General features: G+C 48.2%; 1 protein-coding gene across 2 annotated transcripts in view; it reads right to left on the bottom strand.

Moving 5' to 3' along the window:
• The window catches only part of NT5M (5',3'-nucleotidase, mitochondrial), a 38,389-nt gene that overhangs the window by 887 nt on the left and 15,688 nt on the right, over window positions 1–21,814 (bottom strand). Inside the window, exons 3-4 of one of the 2 annotated variants that reach the window (XM_003912400.4) lie at window positions 21,730–21,790; window positions 1,825–1,939 (exon numbers count right to left, since the gene is read on the bottom strand). In XM_003912400.4, coding sequence (XP_003912449.1) covers window positions 1,825–1,939; window positions 21,730–21,790 — 176 coding nt within the window. The remainder of the gene's footprint in view (window positions 1–1,824; window positions 1,940–21,729; window positions 21,791–21,814) is intronic. The other variant, XM_017950384.3, reaches the window with a different exon arrangement.

Raw genomic sequence — 21,814 nt, 5'->3', positions numbered from 1 at the left:
TGGAGACCTGGAACGCAGCCACCTAGGGTGGAAATGTGGGTAATCCAGGCAGGCATCTGGCCTCACCGAAACTAGTTTCCTCTGTAAAGTGGTGACTGCACGCACACCTGCCTCGCAACGGGTGTGAGGATGGCACGAGATGCAGCAAGGAGGCCCTCAGTACGCGCAGCTAGCACTCAGTCAACAGGGACTGACTGTGCAGGCCGCCGTCACCACCAGCGCTGCCAAGAGACATGTGCCCCGCCATCCTGGTGGCTTATACCACATGGTATTCCAACTTCCCTCTCCGTGCTCCGCCATCCTGATGGCTTACACCACACGGCGTTCCCCTGACTTCCCTCTCCGTGCCCCGCCATCCTGCTGGCCCACTGTGGGAAGGTCAGGTGGCACTAACTCTGTAGCTCACCAGCCGCTGACCACAGACCCCCTGCAGCCTTTCCAGGCCTCAATCCCTCGTGTCCACACTGGTGCTGCTGGTGAGATGCCACCCCTTTGGGTTATACACCCGCCCCCAGCTCCCTGTGGCTGGAGATGGAGGCCAAGTCAGCCTTTGGGCCCTGAAGGTCACGGCCCCCACAGGCCACTGTCTGCCCTGACTCTGGCAGGAATCCACGAGGCTGGGGAGGGTGGGGTGGGGTGGGATGGGTACAGCCATGGAATCCACCCTCTGGACACAGTGATGGAGGTGGGCATGTTTCCCAAGCCAGTGCTAAAACCATCAGGGGAAAAATAGAATGTATATTCCCACTGGGGTGTCCAAAAGACTAGACCTGAAACTACCGATGGCTACTAGGAGGATGTCGGGAAAGCAGGCCAGGGCAGAGCCAGGAGGCAAAGCAACAACACTCACGGGCAGTTTCAACGCCTAGACTTGGCTGGCCAAGGCCCTCCTCACCCCTCTTTTCAGTTAGGTAAACCCATACACTTCCCCTCTCCTGTGTTGTGTTGTGTTTTGTTTTGTTTTGTTTTCTTGAGACAGGGTCTTATTCTGTCACCCAGACTGGAATGCAGTGGTGCAATCACAGCTCACTGCAGCCTCTACCTCCCCAGCTCAGGTGATTTTCCCACCTCAGCCTCCAGAGTCACAGGGACCACAGGCATGCGCCACCACCACTGGCTAATTTTTGGGGGGGTTTTTTTCGTAGAGACAGGTAGTCTCACCAAGTTGCCCAAGCTGGTCTCCAACTCCTGGGCTCAAACAGTCCTTCCACTTCAGCCCCTGGAGTAGCTGGGACTGCAGGCAGGCACTACCATGCCCAGATAACTTCTGTATTTTTTTGCAGAAACAGGGTCTCGCTATGTTGGCCAGGCTGGTTTCACACTCCTGGGCTCAAGCCATCCACCCACATCAGCCTCCCAAATTACAGGCGTGAGTCGCCACGCCCGTCTCCCTCTCCTTTCTACGGCAGTTCAAAGTTGACTGGCTTGTATGTTTTTTGGGAGGGGGGTCTTCTGTCCCAACCCACCTTCCCCGCAGGAGCTCTGCTGTGCCCTCTGGGTTTTGCTGCTAAAAACAAACATTTGGAGACCAGAGTTGAGTCCCCGTGTTACATGAAGAAAGCAAGGCTTTGATGCTGAAGGGACTTCCCCAAGGCCACCCCTCAAGTTAACCCTAGAGCTGGCACCCACTCCTCCCAGCTCCCAGGAGCACCAGGCCACAGCCCATACAGAGGGGCCTTGTCTTCCCGAAGGGGAGGGCTCAGTGCCTGGCAAACAGCTGAGGACTAAGTGGGGCAGGAAGCAGCTAAGTGCTCACTGCCCAGGAGAAGGCGGCCAAGGCTCGGGCCCTCCCCATATGCTCCTCACCTGCCGCAGGCCACTTGCCTGTGATGTCCGGCCGGTCGTCTATGAGAAGGTCAGCAGAGACCACGGTCTTGTCTCTGGTGAGCACAATCTGCTCCAGAAAGTCAGGGCCGAAGTGCTTCTCCACCCAGGCGTACTGGACGCAAGCAGGCGGGGGCGGGTAGTGAGAAGAAAGTGACATCAGACCTGGGAGCCAACCCAGAGCCAAGGGTAGGGGTCAGCCTAGACCTCAGCTAACAGGCAGGGAGGGACGGAAGCCTGACGCCAAAGCCCAGCGCCAGGCAGTCAGTGCTGGGAGGGAGTCCAGCCCAGGACGCCGGCACTCAGGGAGCACGCATGGCTGGTCCACACCCCAGTAGCTAGAAAGCAGCAGAGTCATGACAAACGCAGCCCTGTCCCCCCTTCACACCCAGCGAACACTGCACAGCACAACCCAAACACAGGGGGCAGAGGACGGCCATGTCTGCCACCCCCGCCACCTGCTGGGCCACTGCCACCTCCTGCCCCACATGCATGCGGGCAGTGCGTTCTGTTAGGCACTGAACAAAGAAAACCAAGACGAAAAGCAGCTCCTACCCTCAGGGAGCTTACAGCTGAGGAGACAGCGGTCAAGGCCCTCTTAAACAATGAGTTACATAACACCTGGGACAGGCCTACAAAGAAGCCACAGGCTGCCCAAGGAAGACTTTCTTCAGGGCGTGCAAGCTGACCACAGGGGCACTCCTAGCACACAGCGCATTCCAGGCGCTGACGGAAATGGGGTGGGGTGTGTCTGGGCCAACGGATAGCAAGCTGGGGTGCTGGTACTCCCCAGGGGCGGGGAGCAGACCGGGGCCTGGCAAGCCACCGGCACCCTGTCGCCACTGGTGGGCTCTCTGCATTTTTTCCCTTTTCCTCGATTCCCTGGGGAAATTGACTTTTTCCTATAGGGTAGCAGGTCCTGGCTGCTCTCACCACCCCAGTGCAGCCAGGGGTGGGCGCGGCCTAAGCATGGCACCTGCTCTGGCCCATGGGCCCCAGGCACCCTGACTGAGCCCTGCCCAGCTCCAGGCTGTCTCTACAGCCGCCCAGATTCCAACACCCTTGTTGATTTCTGACACTGGCAACCAACACCTTAACTCACAGACCCTGTTACAACTACAGACATTAACCAGCAGCAGATTTTAAGCAGAGGACAGGCAGGACCGGATGCACTTTTTCCCAAAGCTCCTCTGGTTCCTGCATAAACAAACAGAAACACTGAGTGGCCCAGGCTGTGCAGGGAGCTCTGTGCATCAGCTGCCAACCTGGGGCAGAGCCCAGGCAGGTCCTTGCCCTCTCAGGGACTCCGTTTTTCCCTGTATATGACAAGGGGATGGGACATGGGTGCCTTGGGGTGGCTTTCTTCCAGTTGGAGGTTGCTTCAGGAGCCCCACTTCACGAAGGCAGACACTGCATGACCTTCTGCAACTGGCCAGCACACAGGACATTAGACAAGGGCTGGATGTGCCGAGCAGACCAGCCCTACGGCTGTCCCAGCGCCATCTTTCCCTGTGGCCACCTCGCTTACCGCGCCCACCCACAGCGACCTCCTCTCAGTGCTTGACCGTATTATGCTTTTTCCTGCTCAGAGCCTCACATGTGTCATTTCCTCTGACTGGAACATTCCTTCATGGACATGTGTGTGCACACATGCACACACGAGAGAACACGTGCACACACACACATGCACACAGGGCCCTTCTCCTAGCCCAGTGAGCACCTATCCTTCTAAAGCTGTCACCTCCTCAGCCTTCCCACTCTAATTGTCCTTCCTAGCAATGTCACAGTTGGAGCTATACATCTCTATAACTTACTTCACATCTGCCCCACAGGACTGTAAGTTGCTTGTGAAGGCTGGATGCGGGGCAAGAGCCTGGGGCTAATGTTTTTAGCAGAACTACTCCACAGGCACGCAGCGTCCGTCATCGTATCTAAGCCTCACAGCAACCTTCCAGGTAGCCAAACTTCCCTTACTCGTGGAGTAATTTAGCCAATATTGCATGACGTACAGTTCCAGGAACCAGAGAGACGACGGTCAACAGGAGACCTATGGAATGCACATAGCAGGAGGAGGCACACAGACCACAGACAACCCCAGCGGGGGGGCAAGGGCTCTGCAGTCAGCACAGAGCTCCAGCCTCACACAGAGGCCTCACTATAACGGTGGCATCTGCTCTGGAGCCGACTGACAAGGCGGCTGGCTCTCCGTAGGTTGGCAGGAACATTTCAGGCAGAGGAACAACAAACACTGATGTTCCAAGGCAGGCTGGTGCTCAGGTGTTTGAGGAATGGGGAAAACCTTGGAGTGAGGCTGGAACATGGAAAATCTGGGAGTGTAGGAAGAGAAGGGTCAGGTTTTGTTTTTTTAATTTCCACTGCACTGGGACCAGTGCTTTTGTAAGATATGAAATCAAATCATGTGCCTGAACACTGCATCACTGTCAAATTGCCATGAACGTTTCCAATCACAAGCACTGAGTTTCTATGTTTCATCTTGGACTGGTGCCAGTCTGCAGACAACACACGGAGCTGCTCTGCAGAAACGGTCTGCGTGGGAAAATGATGCACCATGACAGTGGTGACGAGATCCCGTACAGATGAAGAAACAGAGGCTCAGAGAGGGTTGGTGACTTCCCAGGGGCCACACAAGTGGCAAAACAAAGTGGGCTGTTTGTATTGAGTTGTGAGAGTAGTTTATGTATTCTAGAAAAGAGTCCTTTATCAGACAATGCATTTTGCAAATATTTTTTCATGATCTGTGATTTGTCTTTTCATTTCTGAACAGTACCTTTTGAAGAGCAGAAGTTTTATACTTTTAACTTTTACATGTATATATGTATTTATATGTATTTAACCCATTTGGGGCTTTTTTTTTTTTCCGTTTTTTGAGACAGAGTCTTGCTCTGTCCCCCAGGCTGGAGTGCAATGGCGTGCTCTTGGCTCACTGCAACTTCCACCTGCCGGGTTCCAGTGATTGTCCTGCCTCAGCCTCCCAAGTAGCTGGGATCACAAGCATCCGCCACCACGCCCAGCTAAATTTTTGTATTTTTAGTAGAGACAGGGTTTCACCATGTTGGCCAGGCTGGTCTCAAACTCCTGACTTATGATCTGTCCACCTCGGCCTCCCAAAGTGCTGGGATTACAGGTGTGAACCACTGTACCCGGCCAGGGTCAAATTTTATATATGGTAAGAGGTAAAAATAGAAGAGGGCATGGGGTTCCCCCTGAGCCTCCTGGAGCCCAGCCATGAGCACTTATGTGGCCACTGCTCATAGATACCACCAGCTTCTCATGTGAGTATCTCTATCCCTCAGCAGGTTGCCCAGTCCCTGTGTGGTGACACAGGGATGAGAACAGCATCTACCTCGTGGGGATTTAGTGGAAAATTGTGCATCAAAGTCTCAGTACTGCACCTGTCACACAGAAAGTCTTCAGAAAAAGGATTCTAGCTTTTTGTCTTACCCTCAAAATTAGGCCCTAAGTCTCCCCTCTTGCCCCTGTGGTTCTGATACATGTGAGCTGGGGACCTTGGGCCAGCCAGTGACTTCCACTGTTAGATCAGTTTCCTCACAGTGTTGCTGGTATGATGAAATAAAACACTGTGAGGACACCTGGAGTAATGCCTGATACAGATGTTACTAAATAAATGTAATTATTATAACTAGACTTTCATAGCCCCAAATTGTCTACATAAAGCAAGTAGAACTATTAATTTGGCAAAGTAACAGGATAAGGTCAATATACAAAAATCACATGTATTTTTGGAATAAAACTAGAAATCAATAAGAGGAATTTTGGAAACTATACAAACACACAGACATTAAACAACATGCTCCTGAATGAAGTGGGTCAATGAAGAAATGAAGGAAACTGAAAAATTTATTGAAACACATGATAATGGAAGCACAACATACCAAAACCTATGGGGTGCAGCAAAAGCAGTACTAAAAGGGAAGTTTATAGCTATAAGTGCCACATCAGAAAAGAAGAAAATGCTTTTGTGGGGGCCTGAATTCTAAAAAAATAAAAAAAGAAGAAGAAAAACTTCAAGTAAACAACCTAATGATGCATCCTAAAGAAACAGAAAAGCAAGAGCAGGCCGGGCGTGGTGGCTCACGCCTGTGATCCCAGCACTTTGAGAGGCAGGCAGATCACAAGGTCAGGAGATCAAGACCAGCCTGGCCAACATGGTGAAACCCCATCTCTACTAAAAATACAAAAATTAGCTGGGCGTGGTGGCGGGCACCTGTAGTCCCAGCTACTTGAGAGGCTTAGGCAGGAGAATGGCTTGAACCCAGGAGGCAGAGGTTGCAGTGAGCTGAGATTGTGCTACTGCACTCCAGCCTGGGTGACAGAGCAAGGCTCTGTCTCAAAAAAAAAAAAAAAGAAAGAAAAGCAAAGCAAAGAAATAACAAAAACCAGAGCAGAAATAAATGAATATGAAATATAAAAAAATACAAAAATTGGTTTTGTGAAAAGAAACAAAAAGTTGGTTTTTTGGAAAGCTAAACCAAATGACAAACCTTTAGCCAAACTAAGAAAAAAAGAGAGAAGACCCAAATAAATAAAATCAGAGATGACAAAGGAAACATTACAACTGATATTACAGAAATTTAAAGGATCATTGATGGCTACAATGAGCAACTACATGCCAATACATTAGAAAATCTAGAAGAAATGCACAAATTCCTAGACACATGCAATCTACCAGGATTGAACCATGAGCAAATCCAAAACAAACAGACCAATAACAAGTAACAAAAATTGAAGCCATAAGAAAAGTCTCCCAGCAAAGAAAAGGCTGAGACCCAATGGCTTCACTGCTGAATTCTACCACTTACAAAACTAACACCAATCCTACTTAAACTACTCAGAAATATAGAGAAGGAAGGAATACTTCCAAACTCATTCTATGAGGCCAGTATCACCGTGATACCAAAATCAGACACAAACACATCAAAAAAAAAAAAAAAAAGAGAAAACTGTAGGCCAGTATCACTGATAAATATTGATGCAAAAATCCTCAATAAAATATTAGCAAATTGAATTCAATAACACATTAAAAAAAGATCATCCGGCATGACCAAGGGGAATTTATCCCAGGGATGCAAGGATAGTTCAGCAAATGCAAATCAATTAATGTGATATATCATATCAACAGAATGAAGGACAAAAAACATATGATTATTTCAATTGGTGCTGAAAAGGTATTTGATAAAATTCAATATCCTTTCATGATAAAAACCCTCGGCTGGGCGCGGTGGCTCACGCCTGTAATCCCAGAACTTTGGGAGGCTAAGGCAGACGGATCACGAGGTCAGGAGACCGAGACCATCCTGCCTAACACCGTGAAATCCCACCTCTACTAAAAATACAAAACATTAGCCAGGTGTGGAAGCACGTGCCTGTAGTCCCAGCTACCAGGGAGGCTGAGGCAGGAGAATGGCTTAAACCCAGAAGGCGGAGCTTGCAGTGAGCCGAGATGGTGCCGCTGCACTCCAGTCTGGGTGATAGAGCGTGACTCCGTCTCAAAAAAAAAAAAACCCTCAAAAACCTGGGTATGGAAGGAACATACCTCAACATAATAAAAGCCATATATGACAGACCTATATATGGCTAGTACCATACTGAATGGGGAAAGACGGAAAGCATTTCCTCTAAGACCAGGAACATGACAAGAATGCCTGCTTTCACGACTATGATTCAACACAGTTCTGGAAGTCAGCTGGAGCAATCAGACAAGAGAAAGAAATAAAGGGCATCCAAATGCGAAAGGAAGAACTCAAATTATCCTTGTTTGCAGATGACATGATCTTATACTTGGAAAAATCTAAAGACTCCACCAAAAAACTACTAGAACGGATAAAGTCAGCAAAGTTGCAGGATACAAAATCTGAAAACAACAACAATCTGAAAAAAAAATTAAGAAAGGAATCCCATTTAAAATAGCTACAAAATAAAATAAAATACCTAAGAATTAACCCAAGTGAAAGAGCTCTACAATGTAAACTATAAAACATTATACAAGAAATTGAAGATGCAAAAAGTGGAAATATATTCATTCCATGTCCATGGATTAGAAGAATAAATGCAGTTAAAATGTTCATACTACCCAAAGCAATCTACAGATTTAATGCAATCCCCATTAAAATACTAATGACATTCTTCACAGAAATAGAAAAAACAACCCTAAAATTTGTGTAGAACCACAAAAATTCCAGAATAGCCAGAGCTATCCTAAGCGAAAGGAACAAAACTGGAAAAATCCCATTATCTGACTTTAAATTATACTGCAAAGCTACAGTATCCCAAATGGCATATTACTGGCATAAAAACACACATAGATCAGTGGATAAGAATACAGAACGAGGCCAGGTGCGGTGGCTCATGCCTGCAATCCCAGCGCTTTGGGAGGCTAAGGCAGGCGGATAGCCTGAGTCGGTCAGGAGTTCAAGACCAGCCTGGCTAACATGGTGAAATCCTGTCTACTAAAAATACAAAAATTAGCTGGGCATGGTGGCATACACCTATAGTCCCAGCTACTCCAGAGGCTGAGGCAGGAGAATCGCTTGAACCCGGGAGGCAGAGGTTGCAGTGAGCTGAGATGGCGCCACTGCATTCCAGCCTGGGCGACAGAGTAAGACTGGGTATGGAAGGAACATACCTCAACATAAAAAAAAAAAAAAAAAAAGAATACAGAACCCACAGATAAATCCATATATCTACCATGAACTCATTTTTGACAAAGGTGCCAAGAACATACATTGGGGAAAGGACAGTCTCTTCAATAAATGGCACTGGAAAACTGGATATCCATATGCAAAAGAATGAAACTAGACCCCTATCTCTTTCCATATACAAAAACTACTAAAAGAAAACATTGGGGAAACTCTCCAGGACCTTGGTCTGTATGAAGATTTCTTGAGTAGTACCCCAAAAGCACAGGCGACCAAAGCAAACACGGACAAATGGGATCACATCCAGTTAAAAAGCTTCTGCACAGCAAAGTTAAAAAGCTTCTGCACAGCAAAGGATACAGTCAGCAAAGTGAAGAGACAACTCACAGAATGGGAGAAAGTATTTGCAAACTATCCATCTGACAAGGGATTAATAACCAGAATATATAAGGAGCTCAAACAATTCTATGGGAAAAAAAATCTAATAATCTGATTTTAAAATGGGCAGAAAATCTGAATAGACATTTCTCAAAAGAGGACACATGGTGGCTGGCTGTGATGGTTCATGCCTATAATCCCAGCACTTTGGGAGGCTGAGGAGGGTGGATCAAGAGGTCAGAAGTTCAAAACCAGCCTAACCAACATGATAAAACCCCATCTCTACTAAAAATACAAAAATTAGCCAGGTGTGGTGGTGCACGTCTGTAGTCCCAGGTACTCAGGTGGCTGAGGCAGGAGAATCACTTGAACTCGGGAGGCGGAGGTTGCAGTGAGTAGAGATCACATCACTGCACTCAAGCCTGGGTGACAGAGTGAGACTCCGTCTCAACAAAAAAAAAAAAAATGAGAGCCTGTCATTGGCAACAACATGGATGGCACTGGAGGTCATTATGTTAAGTGAAATAAGCCAGGCACAGAAAGAGCTATATATGTTCTCACTTACCTATGGGAGCTAAAAATTAAAACAATTGAATTCATGGACAGAGTAGGAGGATGGTTAGTAGAGGCTGGGAAGGGGAGTGGAGGAGTATTTAGAGGGGAAGTGGAAAGGGTTAATGGGTACAAAAAAACAGAAATAATGAATAAGACCTAGTATTCGCTAGCACAACAGGGTGACTATAGTCAAAAATAATTTAATTGTTTATGGCCAGGCGTGGTGGCTCATGCCTGTAATCCCAGCACCTTGGGAGGCCAAGGCAGGTGGATCACCTGAGGTCAGGAGCTCGAGACCAGCCTGGCCAACACAGCAAAACCTCATCTCTAATAAAAGTACAAAAATAAGCCAGGTGTGGTGGCACGTGCCTGTGGTTCCAGCTACTTGGGAGGCTGAGGCAGAACTGCTTGAACCGAGGAGGCAGAAGTTGCAGTGAGCAGAGATCATGCCACTGCACTCCAGCCTGAGCGACAGAGCTAGATTCCATCTCAAAAAAAAAAAAAAATTGTTTATTTTAAAACAACTAAGAATATAACTGGATTGTCTATAACACAAAGGACTGAATGTTTGAGGTGATGGATACCCCATCTGCCCTGACGTGTTTGTTACATGTTGCATGCCTGTATCCAAACATCTAATGTACCTCATAAATATATATACCTACTATGTACCCACAAAAATTACAAATTAAAATTTAAAAATCACTTGTATTCCAAAAATTAGCCGGGCGTGGTGGTGGTGGGCACCTGTAGTCCCAGCTACTTGGGAGGCTGAAGCAGGAGAATGGCATGAACCCGGGAGGCGGAGCTTGCAGTGAGCCGAGATCGTGCCACTGCACTCTAGCCTGGGCAACAGAGTGAGACCCCGTCTCCAAAAAAAAAAAAAAAAAAAAAATCACTTGTATTCTATACATTTGGACATTGCAATTAAACAAAGTTTATAATAGCATTAAAAATGAAATAAGCTTAACTGTACACTTGATAAATTTTATCATGTGTATTTACCACTATAAAATATTAAAAATCATTTTTATAAAGATAGTCTCTACGCCAAAAAAAAAAAACCACACCATGACATACAGACAAAGTTAACACAACATGTGCAAACTGGTACACTGAAAGCCACAAAACATTGCTGAGAGAAGATAAAGGTGGCCTACATAAACGAGGATGTGTGTGTGCCTGTGGATCAGAAGAGCCAATATTGTTAAGCTTTCTAGCTACAATGCACTTGGAATCAAATTCTCACCAGCTTCTTTGTAGAAACTGACAAGCTTGTTCTAAACATTCTATAGAAATGCAAAGGCCCCAGAATAGCCAAAACAATTTTTAAAATGAAGAGTAATTTTGGAAAACTCACGCTGCTTTCAAAAGTTGCTATAAAACTACACTGGCCAGGCACAGTGGCTCAGGTCTATAATCCCAGCACTTTGGGAGGCCGAAGTGGGCAGATCGTGAGGTCAGGAGATCAAGACCATCCTGGCCAACATGGTGAAACCCCATCTCAACTAAAAATACAAAAACTAGCTGGGTGTGGTGGCGCGTACCTGTAATTCCAGCTACTCGGGAGGCTGGGGTGTGAGAATCACTTGAACCCAGGAGGAAGAGGTTGCACTGAGCCGAGATCACACTACTGCACTCCAGCCTGATGACAGAGGAGACTCCATCTCAAAAAAACAAACAAACAAAAAAAAAAAAAACAAAAAAACTACAGTAACTGAGACAGTGTGGTATTTACATTAGGTGGGACACTTAGATCAGAGAAGCAGGATACATTCCAGAAATGGACCCCAGGCTACCACAACACTTCAGTGAGAAAAGGTGGCCTCTCCAACAGAGGCACAACTGGATCTATATGCAAAAAAAAAACCCTCTATTTTCACCTCCTACCATATATGATAATTAACTCAAAAGGAGCCAGGTACGGTGGCTCACGCTTGTTGTAATCCCAATACCTTGGGAGGCCAAAGCAGGTGGATCACCTGAGGTCAGGAGTTCGACACCAGCCTGGCCAACATGGTGAAACCCAATCTCAACTAAAATTACAAAAAAATTAGCTGGGCATGGTGGTGGGTGCCTGTAATCCTAGCTACTTGGGAGGCTGAAGCAGGAGAATGGCTTGAACCCGGGAGGCGGAGCTTGCAGTGAGCCAAGATCACACCGTTGCACTCCAGCCTGGGCCACAGAGTGAAATTCCGTCACCAAAAAAAAAAAAAAAAAAAAGGATCATAACCTAAAAGTATAAAACTTATCCTCTTCTAAAGACTCTGTTGAGAAAACTCACCTGTAATCTCAGCACTTTGGGAAGCTGAGGCAGGAGGATTGCTTGAGTCCAGGGGCTCAAGACCAGCTTGGGCAACATAGCAAGACCCCATCTCTAAAAAAAAAAAAATTGTTTTAAAAATTAGCTGGGCATGGTGGCACACACCTATAGTCCCAACTAGTGAGGAGGCTAAGGTGGGAGGATCACTTCAGCCCAGGGGGTCACAGCTGCAGTGAGGCGTGATCATGCCATTGTGAAGTGACAGAGCAAAACTCTGTCTCTCAAAAAAGAAAAACAAAAAGAAAAAGAAAATTAAAATACAAATCACAGACTGGGATAAAATATTTGTAAAACACATTATCTGATAAAGAACTTGTTTCTCGCATATCTAAAGAACTCTCACAACTCACAAACAACTCAATGAGAAACTAGGCAAAAGGCTTGAACATTTCGTTACAGAAAATATATGAAGGGCTACTTGCTTAAAAAGATGTTCAATATCATTAATCAAGGAAATGCAAAGTAAAACAACAAGACACTGCTACATGCCTATGAGAATGGCCAAAATCCCGAGCCCCGACAATACCAAATGCTGGCAAGGATACGGAGCAAGAGGGACTCTCATTCGCTGTGGATTTTTTTTAAGACCCTTTATTTTTTAGAGCAATTTTAGGTTTACAGCAAAATTGAGCAGAGGTACAGAGTTCCCATATACCCTATGCTCCCACACAACGCACAGCCTCCCCAGTCATCAACACCACAGAACGCAGGATACCGGGAGTGAACCGTGACGTAAACTATGGGCTCTGAGTGACCATGGTGCATTGAGGTAGGTTCATCAGCTATAATCATGTGCACACTGACACTGGTGGGGGTGTTGTGCCTTCAGCTCAGATTTGCCTGACAAGGGTAGGCTTGGACAAGGAATTGTCTGTTAAGTTTATCAGCAGCTATTTGGAAGAAGGGCTGTTTATCACCTGATCACCATTTTGGTTCCTGAAAGCTCTGGGGAGAAAATAGTTCAGCCCAGATGAATGTAAAGGTATCCAAGCATAAAGCGGTGCTGTGGTTCTAAACCAGAATCAGGAAAAATGCCTGCCATGGAACCTAAAACTACATGTAGCTAAAGAATTACTGGCAGGACTCCCAGGGGAGGCCCTCTCTCCAAGACCTAGGAGTGCAGACAGAAGTCTATGAACCACCTCGAGAGCAGAGTTCAGTGATTACCAAGAAGACACAGGAGTAAAGGGGGATGCTGGCAGAGGACAGTGCTGGAAAAGATCAGAGGGGCAGATGGCTGGCAGCTCTCGACCCCACCTCCTTGCCTTTCCTGTGCCATGTGGCTCACAGGCCCACGACCAAATGCACACATCAGAAATAGAAATCTATGAGCTAGACACGGTCCCTGGCAGGCAAAATGTTGGAAGGGACAGAGTCCTGCTCCACTCAGCTGAGCAGATCCAAGATAGGCCTTAAATCAAGGAGGGTGGGGTATGCAGGTATGGGAGGTGGGTGAATGACACTCTTAGAAAAATAATACCATAGGCCGGGCGCGGTGGCTCACACCTGTAATCTCAGCACTTTGGGAGGCCGAGGTGGGCGGATCATGAGGTCAGGAGATAGAGACCATCCTGGCTAACATGCTGAAACCCCATCTCTACTAAAAATACAAAAAAATTAGCCCAGCGTGGTGGCAGGCGCCTGTAGTCCAAGCTACTCGGGAGGCTGAGACAAGAGAATGGCATGAACCCAGGAGGGAGAGCTTGCAGTGAGCCGAGATTGCGCAACTGCACTCCAGCCTGGGCGACAGAGAGAGACTCCATCTAAAAAAAAAAAAAAAAAGAAGAAGAAAAAGAAAAAGAATACCATAAAACTGGAGGTTTTCAGAATGAATGGCTTGATCTAGGACACTTGAAAGGTATTATGACCAGGCACGATGGCTCAGGAGTTAGAGGCTGCAGTGAGCTATGATCATTCTACTACAATCCAGTCTGGGCAATAGAGCGAGACCCTGTCTTTAAAAAAAAAAAATTACATAAATAAATAAAGGGATCATGCACTTTTGTCTACAATCCCTATTACAATGATAAAATGGCCAGATCTAACTAGGAGTGAGTTAGTTTGGGAATTATTAGCCATCTGAACAGCCAATTTTATTTTTTTTTTTGGAAATGTAATTCACATACCATAAAATTCACCAATTTAAAGTGTACAATTCAATTGTCTTTCGTGTGTTGACAATGTTACGCAGTCATTACCACTATCTAAATTCCAGAATGTTTCCATCACCCCTAAAAGAAACCCCATGCCAATTAGCATTTTTGGTAATTTTTGAATAGACTATTTTACAAATAAACACTGGTATGGGACAGAAACACGCCAAGAAACACCATGAGACCCACTGGGGTTCAGGAGCTCCGGGGAAAGCTCCTGAATGCTGGCAGTGTGGCCTCCATGCCACCCCCAAAAGAACCTAGGGTTTCTTTACGTGCCAAGAGAAAGTGCCAAGCCTTTTAGCATAAGTCCTACAGGGAGTAACTGGAAAATGTACTGGGAGCAACTGGAAATTCAATGTAAAATATGCAAAGGCCAGGCGCAGTGGCTCACGCCTATAATCCTAGCACTTTGGGAGGCTGAGGCAGGCGGATTGCCTGAGCTCAGGAGTTCGAGACTAACCTGGGCAACATGATGAAACCCCATCTCTACTAAAATACAAACAATTAGCTGGGTGTGGTAGCACGCACCTGCAGGCCCAGCTACTCGGGAGGCTGAGGCAGGAGAATTGCCAGAACCCGGGAGGCAGAGGTTGCAGTGAGCCGAGATTGCACCACTGCACTCCAGCCTGGATGACAAAGCGAGACCCTGTCTCCAAAAAAAAAAACAAATATAATTCATTATCTTAAGTTAAAAATATATATATATATATGGTCTATGTTGGCCAGGCATGGTGGCTCATAACTGTAATTCCAGCACTTTGAGGGGCTGAGGCAGATGGATCACCTGTGGTCAGGAGTTCGAGACCAGCCTGGCCAATGTGGCCAATGTGGTGAAACCTCGTCTCTACGAAAAACACAAAAATTAGCCAGGCATGGTGGCAGGTGCCTGTAATCCCAGCTAGTCAGGAGGTTGAAGCAGGGGAATCACTTGAACCCAGGAGGCCGAAGTTGCAGAGAGCTGAGATCGTGCCATTGCATTCCAGCCTGGGCAAAAAGAGCAAAATTCTATCTTTAAAAGAAAAAAAAGTCTACATTTTTACATTTTTATTTCAGGTTAGAGGAAGAGGTTCAATTAAGGAGTGGGTTTTTGTTTTGTTTTTGTTTTTGTTTTTTGAGAAAGGGACTTACTCCCAGGCTCAAGCAATCCTCCCACCTCAGCTTCCTAAAATGCTGCAACTACAGGCACACATCAGCATGCCCGGCTAATTTTTTTTTTAGTAGAGATGGGGGGGGGTCTCACCATGTTGCCCAGGCTGGTCTCGAACTCCTGGGTTCAAGTGATCCTCCTGCCTCAGCCTCCCAAAGTGGTGGGATTACAAGTGTGAGCCACTGTACCCGGCCTGAAGGGGGAATTTTTGACATTTATTCTAAAAATCAGTGCCGAATCGGGCAGACATATCATCTGGAAACCAGACTTCGAATCAGAAGAGCACAAACCCCTTCGCACCCAAGCCCCTCCCTTAATTTGGCTTGTGATTACTCCCCTTGTTGAACTGGAAAATCTCAGAGTAAAATGTCATGCCTGTGCATGAAGAACCTGACATGGATTTTCAAATCTCTCTGCGGGGTGAAAAGGTACAGGTCATGCTGCTTAAGTTCCGAGTCAGGGAGTCCGAGAAGAGACAGCAAGGCTGAGGAGCAGAGCCCGGTCTCTGAAGTCCGACTCCCCACTTTCTGGCCACTGACCCTGTGCTTCACCTCTCTGTGCCTCAGTCTGCCCATCCGTAGAACAGGGATGATAAAAACACATATTTTGTAGGGCTACTATGAAGGCTAAATGGATCACTACAGGGAAAGCCCTTGGAGATGTATACTACCAACTTGGCTACTGTTAACTATTACTGAGTGATTTGGGTTCAGAATGTTGGGAAACCTTCTTTCCAGCCAGAAAGAAGGTTCTGGCAACCTGAATGTAACCCAACTCAACTCCCTCTGTGTGGTGATAAAGCGAGACACCTCATAGCAGTCAGGTTTCCATCCTCTGACTGGGTCTTGAAAGAAAATCAACCAAGGAGAAAAGTTTCCACTTCTGGCAACAAAGGCTGATCCTACTTGTGGACAGGAGCTGGGGAAGGAACTGTGAGTGCTCTGGGGCCTGAGCCTAGACCAGGGCTACCGTGGAGGAGACCTCTGTCCTGTGCAGACATATCCTGAGACCCACCTCCAGCCCTTCCTTGCCTCCCCCAGGCATGGAGCAGAGGAACCATTAATACCTGCCCACCCTCAGCCAGGGAAGAAGTACCAGTCTATAGGGGTGGGAGAGGCATGAACGGTGGGCGAGGGGGTGCTCGGGGCAACCTTCACCTTACTCACTTCCACCCACACTTCTCCCTTTGTCTTAGTTCTAGGGTTAAAGGTGGTGGTGTGGCTAAACCATGAGGACAGCTGGGAGATTTGGATAAACTAATCCATTTCACCTGGCCCAACTCCACTCCCAACCAGCCCCTGTAGCCACCAGCCAACTAAATTCACCTTGAATTCCTCAGATCTGCTGCGCACTTTACCGTCTTCGTGTGTTTGTTCAACGGCCTGCTTCCTCTATTGACTGACCCTATGTGGCCCAGCCTAGACCCCGGCAGGAGGAAAGGACCCTGCCCACGGTGGGTACAGTGGAAATGAATACAAGTTTCTATGTGATATATACCCGAACCCTACCTTTCCTCGCATGACCCAGGAATTGTATTTCTTGGAATTCACCCTAAGAACATGACCATACAGAGGCTTACTCACAAGACGTCTTCAGCTATTAACAATATCATGTTTCTGGCCGGGCACGCTGGCTCACATCTGTAATCCCTGCACTTTGGGAGACCGAGGCGGGCAGACTACTTTGAGACTAGGAGTTTGAGACCAGCCTGGCCGATATGGCGAAACCCCATCTCTATTAAAAATACAAAAAATTGGCCAGGCGTGGTGGCTCATGCCTGTAATCCCAACATTTGGGAGACCAAGGCGGGCGGATCACAAGGTCAGGAGTTTGAGACCAGACTGACCAACATGGCGAAACCCCGTCTCTACTAAAAATACAAAAGTTAGCTGGTCATGGTGGCACGCACCTGTAATCCCAGCTACTCAGGAGGCTGGGGCAGGATAATCACTTAAACCCGGGAGGTGGAGGTTGAAGTGAGCTGAGATCACGTCACTGCACTCCAGCCTGGGCGACAGGGCGGGACTCTGTCTCAACAAAACAAAACAAAATACAAAAAATTAGCCAGGCATGGTGACACACACTTGTCATCCCAGCTGCCTGGGAGGCTGAGGCACAAGAATCACTTAAACCCAGGAGGCAGAGGTTGCAGTGAGCCAACTTCAGCACTGCACTTCAGCCTGGGCCACAGAGCTGGACCCTGTCTCAAAAAAAAAAAAAAAAATACTCATGTTTCTGAAGAATGTTTGATGACAGAAAAAGGCCAAAAATATATTAATAAGCAGAAAAGGATAACTATATTGGATGAAAGCTTTGTTAAAATCTGTGTATTATATTTAATACACATCAAAGAAAAACGAGGGCTGGGTGCGGTAGCTCACCTGTGATCCTAGCACTCTGGGAGGCCAAGGTGGGTGGATCACGAGGTCAGGAGCTCGAGACCAGCCTGGCCAACATGATGAAACCCTGTTTCTACTAAAAATACAAAAAAAAGTAGCCAGGTGTGGTGGCGCGTACCTGTAATCCCAACTACTCAGGAGGCTGAGGCAGGAGAATTGCTTGAACTTGGGAGGCAGATGTTGTAGTGAGTTGAGCTCACGCCACTGCACTCCAGCCTGGGTGACAGAGCGAGACCCTGTCTCCCCGACTCCCTCCCAAAAAACTAGAAAGAAACAGATCAAAGTGCTAAGAGCATCTCTCTCCAGGTGGTGGGATTGTAGATGTGGATTCTTGTTGCCTTTGCTCTTTCGTTTAGTTTGATCAGGACATCCACCTTCAGTGTGCCCCTTCTTCTGGCAACAGCACCTCAACTCCTCTGGGAAGCCACACCTCTGCCACCAGCTGCAGCCTTTTAGGACAGTCCATCAGGGCGCCCAGGGCTGGGTGTGGGACCCAAGCTCAGCTGATGGGCCTCCCTCTCCTGGGGACTAGGAATCTTGGGCAATGAAACCCAAGGATGGAAAAAGGGTGCTCCAGCATCTTGGGCTGTTTGCTGGAGAGATAGTCTGTGGGCTCTGCCCCCGCAGCCTCAGGCCTGCTTCCTCAGGCTTCCCTGTGATTCCCTCATCAAAGCAAAGCAACATCCTTCTAACCAGTCCTGCCTTTGTTCAAGTGAGCCAGAGACTGTTGATGTTGCTGTGACTGGGGTCCTGACATCCCCTTCCTCTTAAATGTGAACTGTTTCCAAATCCTCTCCAGTGAATGCACGCTACCTCCAGGGGAAGACACTGGCAGTGGGCACAGGCTCTAGACAGGCAGACCCAGAGCAGGCCTCACTGGCTGGCCAAGCGTCAGGCCTGGTAAATGAGCTGCCTCATCCCTCTAAGCCTCAGTTTCTTCATCTGTCAAATCAGAAGAGTTTTCTTGTTTCACAAGCAGCTGTTGTAAACCTCAAAAGTGATAATAAAAGGATAATGGCTGGCGTATCAAAGGTGTCAAATGAATGGCAAGCACTGTTACTCGCAGGTGTTTAATAACTCTGCTGGACAAATGAATCTACTCATTTAATAACAAACACCGAGTCCTCCCAGCGTGCCACCCTATGCTGGGTGCTGGACTTGACAGTGGGCAGGAGGGTGAGAGCCCAGCCTGCACAGGTCCCAGCCCAGTTGGGAGATGGACCAAGAATAAGCCACAGATGAAAACACAAACCCATTTCAAGTGGTGGGAAGTGTTATCCAAAAAACAAGATGGAGAAAGAATACATTTCAAATATGACGGTCACAAAATATGGGGAGACTTCTGGGCTGAAGCCTCGTGGACAAGGCGGCACCAGGCCTGGGGGTGGGAGGAGAACATTCCAAGCCAAAAGCTGCTTGAGAAGCACACAGAGAGGGGGGCACAGTGGGTGGAGAGGCAGGCAGGCCCTGCAGGTCATGCTCAGGAGGGTGTACGTGGTTTTTAAAGGGAAACCATTCAGAGGTCTCAAGTCAGGAGCTGCCATGATCTGCTGTGTGAGAAGCCTTGTCAGCCTGCGTGGGACCAAAAGGAGCAGGCAGTTTAGGAGGCCCCGTCAACTGTCCTGGGAGGAAATGCCAAGGTGCTGGCAATGAGAAGGGAGATAAGCAGACAGGTGCCAGGCATGTTTTCGAAATCGGTCCCACAGGACATGGGACTCACCAACAGGCTAGAAGTGAGGGCTTAGAGGAAGACGTCATCAGGACGGCCCCTGATTTCTGACCTGCGGCCGCCAGACAGCACTGCCATCCACTGGGAGGGAAGGAAGGACATGCACAAGGAAACCAGCACCCCAGGGACAGATACGTCGGGTCTGAGTGTCTGGAGCTCAGAGGGTAGTCCCGGGCCGAGGCGACACAGGTGGGACGGCCGGCACAAAGATGGTATCTAAATCTCCAGGAACGGATGAATGAGGCCATGTTGTTCATCTCACTCCCACAACTGCTGGTCAACCACCATGGCCACCCAGTGAAACTCCAGCTAAAATAGTGACTCCAACCCCACAGTCCTCAAACTTGAGGGTGTATGAGAATCACCTGGCAAGCTCGTTAGGCCCACGTTGCTACTCCCAGAGCGTCTGATTCGGAAGGTCTGGGGTGGAGCTGCAAAATGTCCACTCTTAAGGAGTCTCCAAGGGATGCTGACTGTGGTCTGAGGACTCACTTTGGGATCACTGCTCGACCAGAAACGGTGGGCCTGGCCCTCACTCTGACTCCACATTGACTGGCTGCAGGTAAGACACTCCTGTCTCCCGAGTGTAACTGAACTCGTGCTCCTCGCGTGTTAAAAGGGGGTCAGTAAAAGCCAGCCGTGGTGGTGTGTGGTGTGCGCCTGTGTTCCCAGCTACTCAGGAGGCTGAGGTGGGAGGATTACTTGAGCCCAGGAGTTCAAGGCTGCAGTGAGCTGGGATGGCACCTGTGAGTGGCCACTGCACTCCAGCCTGGGTGACAGAACAAAACCCACTCTCTAAAAACACGAGGGATGTCAGGGTAACTAGGGAATAAGGTGTCATGAGGACATGATGAAACAGTGGGCACCAAGCACCCACATAATGCCAGATCTACTGTTCAGCAAGTGTAATTCCCACTGAGCACACAGAGGGCACGCTATGTTGGCTGAATGTGTGAATTTCTTTTTTTTTTTTTTTTTTTTTTTTTTTTTTTTTTTTTTTTGAGACGGAGTCTCGCTCTGTCGCCCGGGCTGGAGTGCAGTGGCCAGATCTCAGCTCACTGCAAGCTCCGCCCCCCGGGTTCCCGCCATTCTCCTGCCTCAGCCTCCCGAGTAGCTGGGACTACAGGCGCCCGCCACCTCGCCCGGCTAGTTTTTTGTATTTTTTAGTAGAGACGGGGTTTCACCATGTTAGCCAGGATGGTCTCGATCTCCTGACCTCGTGATCCGCCCGTCTCGGCCTCCCAAAGTGCTGGGATTACAGGCTTGAGCCACCGCGCCCGGCCTAATTTCTTTTTTTTTAATTAAATTTTTTTGTGGGGGGGACAGTCTTGCTCTGTCACCCAGGTTGGAGTGCAGTGGCACGATCTCGGTTCACTGCAACCTCCACCTCCCAGGTTCAAGCAATTCCCATGCCTCAGCCTCCTGGGCAGCTGGGACTACATGCATGCACCACCACACCCAGCTAATTTTCGTATTTTTAATAGAGACAGAGTTTCACCATGATGGCCAGGCTGGTCTTGAACTCCCAGCCTCAGGTGATCTGCCTGCGTCGGTCTCCCAGAGTGCTGGGATTACAGGTGTGAGCCACCACAGCTGACCATGAGTTTCATTTAAATATGGAATCCAGGCCAGGCACGGTGGCTCACACCTGTAATACCAGCACTTTGGGAGGCCGAGGCAGGCAGATCACCTGAGCTTGAGTTCGAGACTAGCCTGGCCAACATGGCAAAATCCTGTCTCTACTAAAAATACAAAAAAAATTACCCGGATGTGGTGGCAGGCACTTGTAATCTCAGCTACTCAGGAGGCTGAGACAGGAGAATCACTTGAACCCAGGAGGCGGAAGTTGCAGTGAGCCGAGATCGCGCCATTGCACTCCAGCCTGGGCGACGACAAGAGCGAAACTCTGTCTCAAAAAAAAACGGGAAAGGGTCATGTGAAGAACAAGAAAGAACTCATGCCTGAAGGTTTGATGCCCCCAAAGCAGGAGGGGCTCTGGGCTGAAGATCTTGCCTTCCTCGGCTTGGGAAGAGCTGTTCTGATGTCCCCAAGGAGGGCCGGCCCTGACCCCTCCGGCACGAGTGCCCTCCTCCAGGGCCACAGACCTTTCCTCTAGGTTTGGCAACTGCAAGTTCCCAATTTCCAGAAAGGTCTCAATGTCATGCAATTCTAATTCTTTTCAATAAAGACAATAAAGTGAGTACATAGAAAAATGAACTTTACCCACCTCACCTTTTTAAGACTTTTCATGTTAATGCATCCACGTGCCTCCCCAGGCATGATTCTCATCCTTCAAAGGCCTGCTCTGGGCCAGGCTAACCTGACACAGTGACAGACACCCTTCCCGGAGAACCTGTGTCATAATGAGGCTCCATCTAGAGCCTCAGGCTGGGGCTGGAGAGGGCCTTGGGGAGCAGGAGCCACTGTCACAGAGGTGGGGGAGTGCTGTGAGGGTCCATCCCCTTTCCACAGGCAGGCTGAGCCTGTACCCCTCACTATGATGCATGGGGTAGGGCCCAGCGGAGCAGACACACGCCTTACCTTCTCATAGGGACAGTACTTGAACATCTTGATGGGGCTTGTGCAGATGAAGACGTCAGTGCTGTCAACAAGAGAAAGGGGGTTG

Source organism: Papio anubis, chromosome 17 (genome assembly GCF_008728515.1).
Source record: "Papio anubis isolate 15944 chromosome 17, Panubis1.0, whole genome shotgun sequence".
NCBI lineage: Eukaryota > Metazoa > Chordata > Mammalia > Primates > Cercopithecidae > Papio > Papio anubis.
The sequence above is the reverse complement of the archived record's forward strand: the minus strand, read 5'-3'. Positions and strand labels throughout refer to the sequence as shown.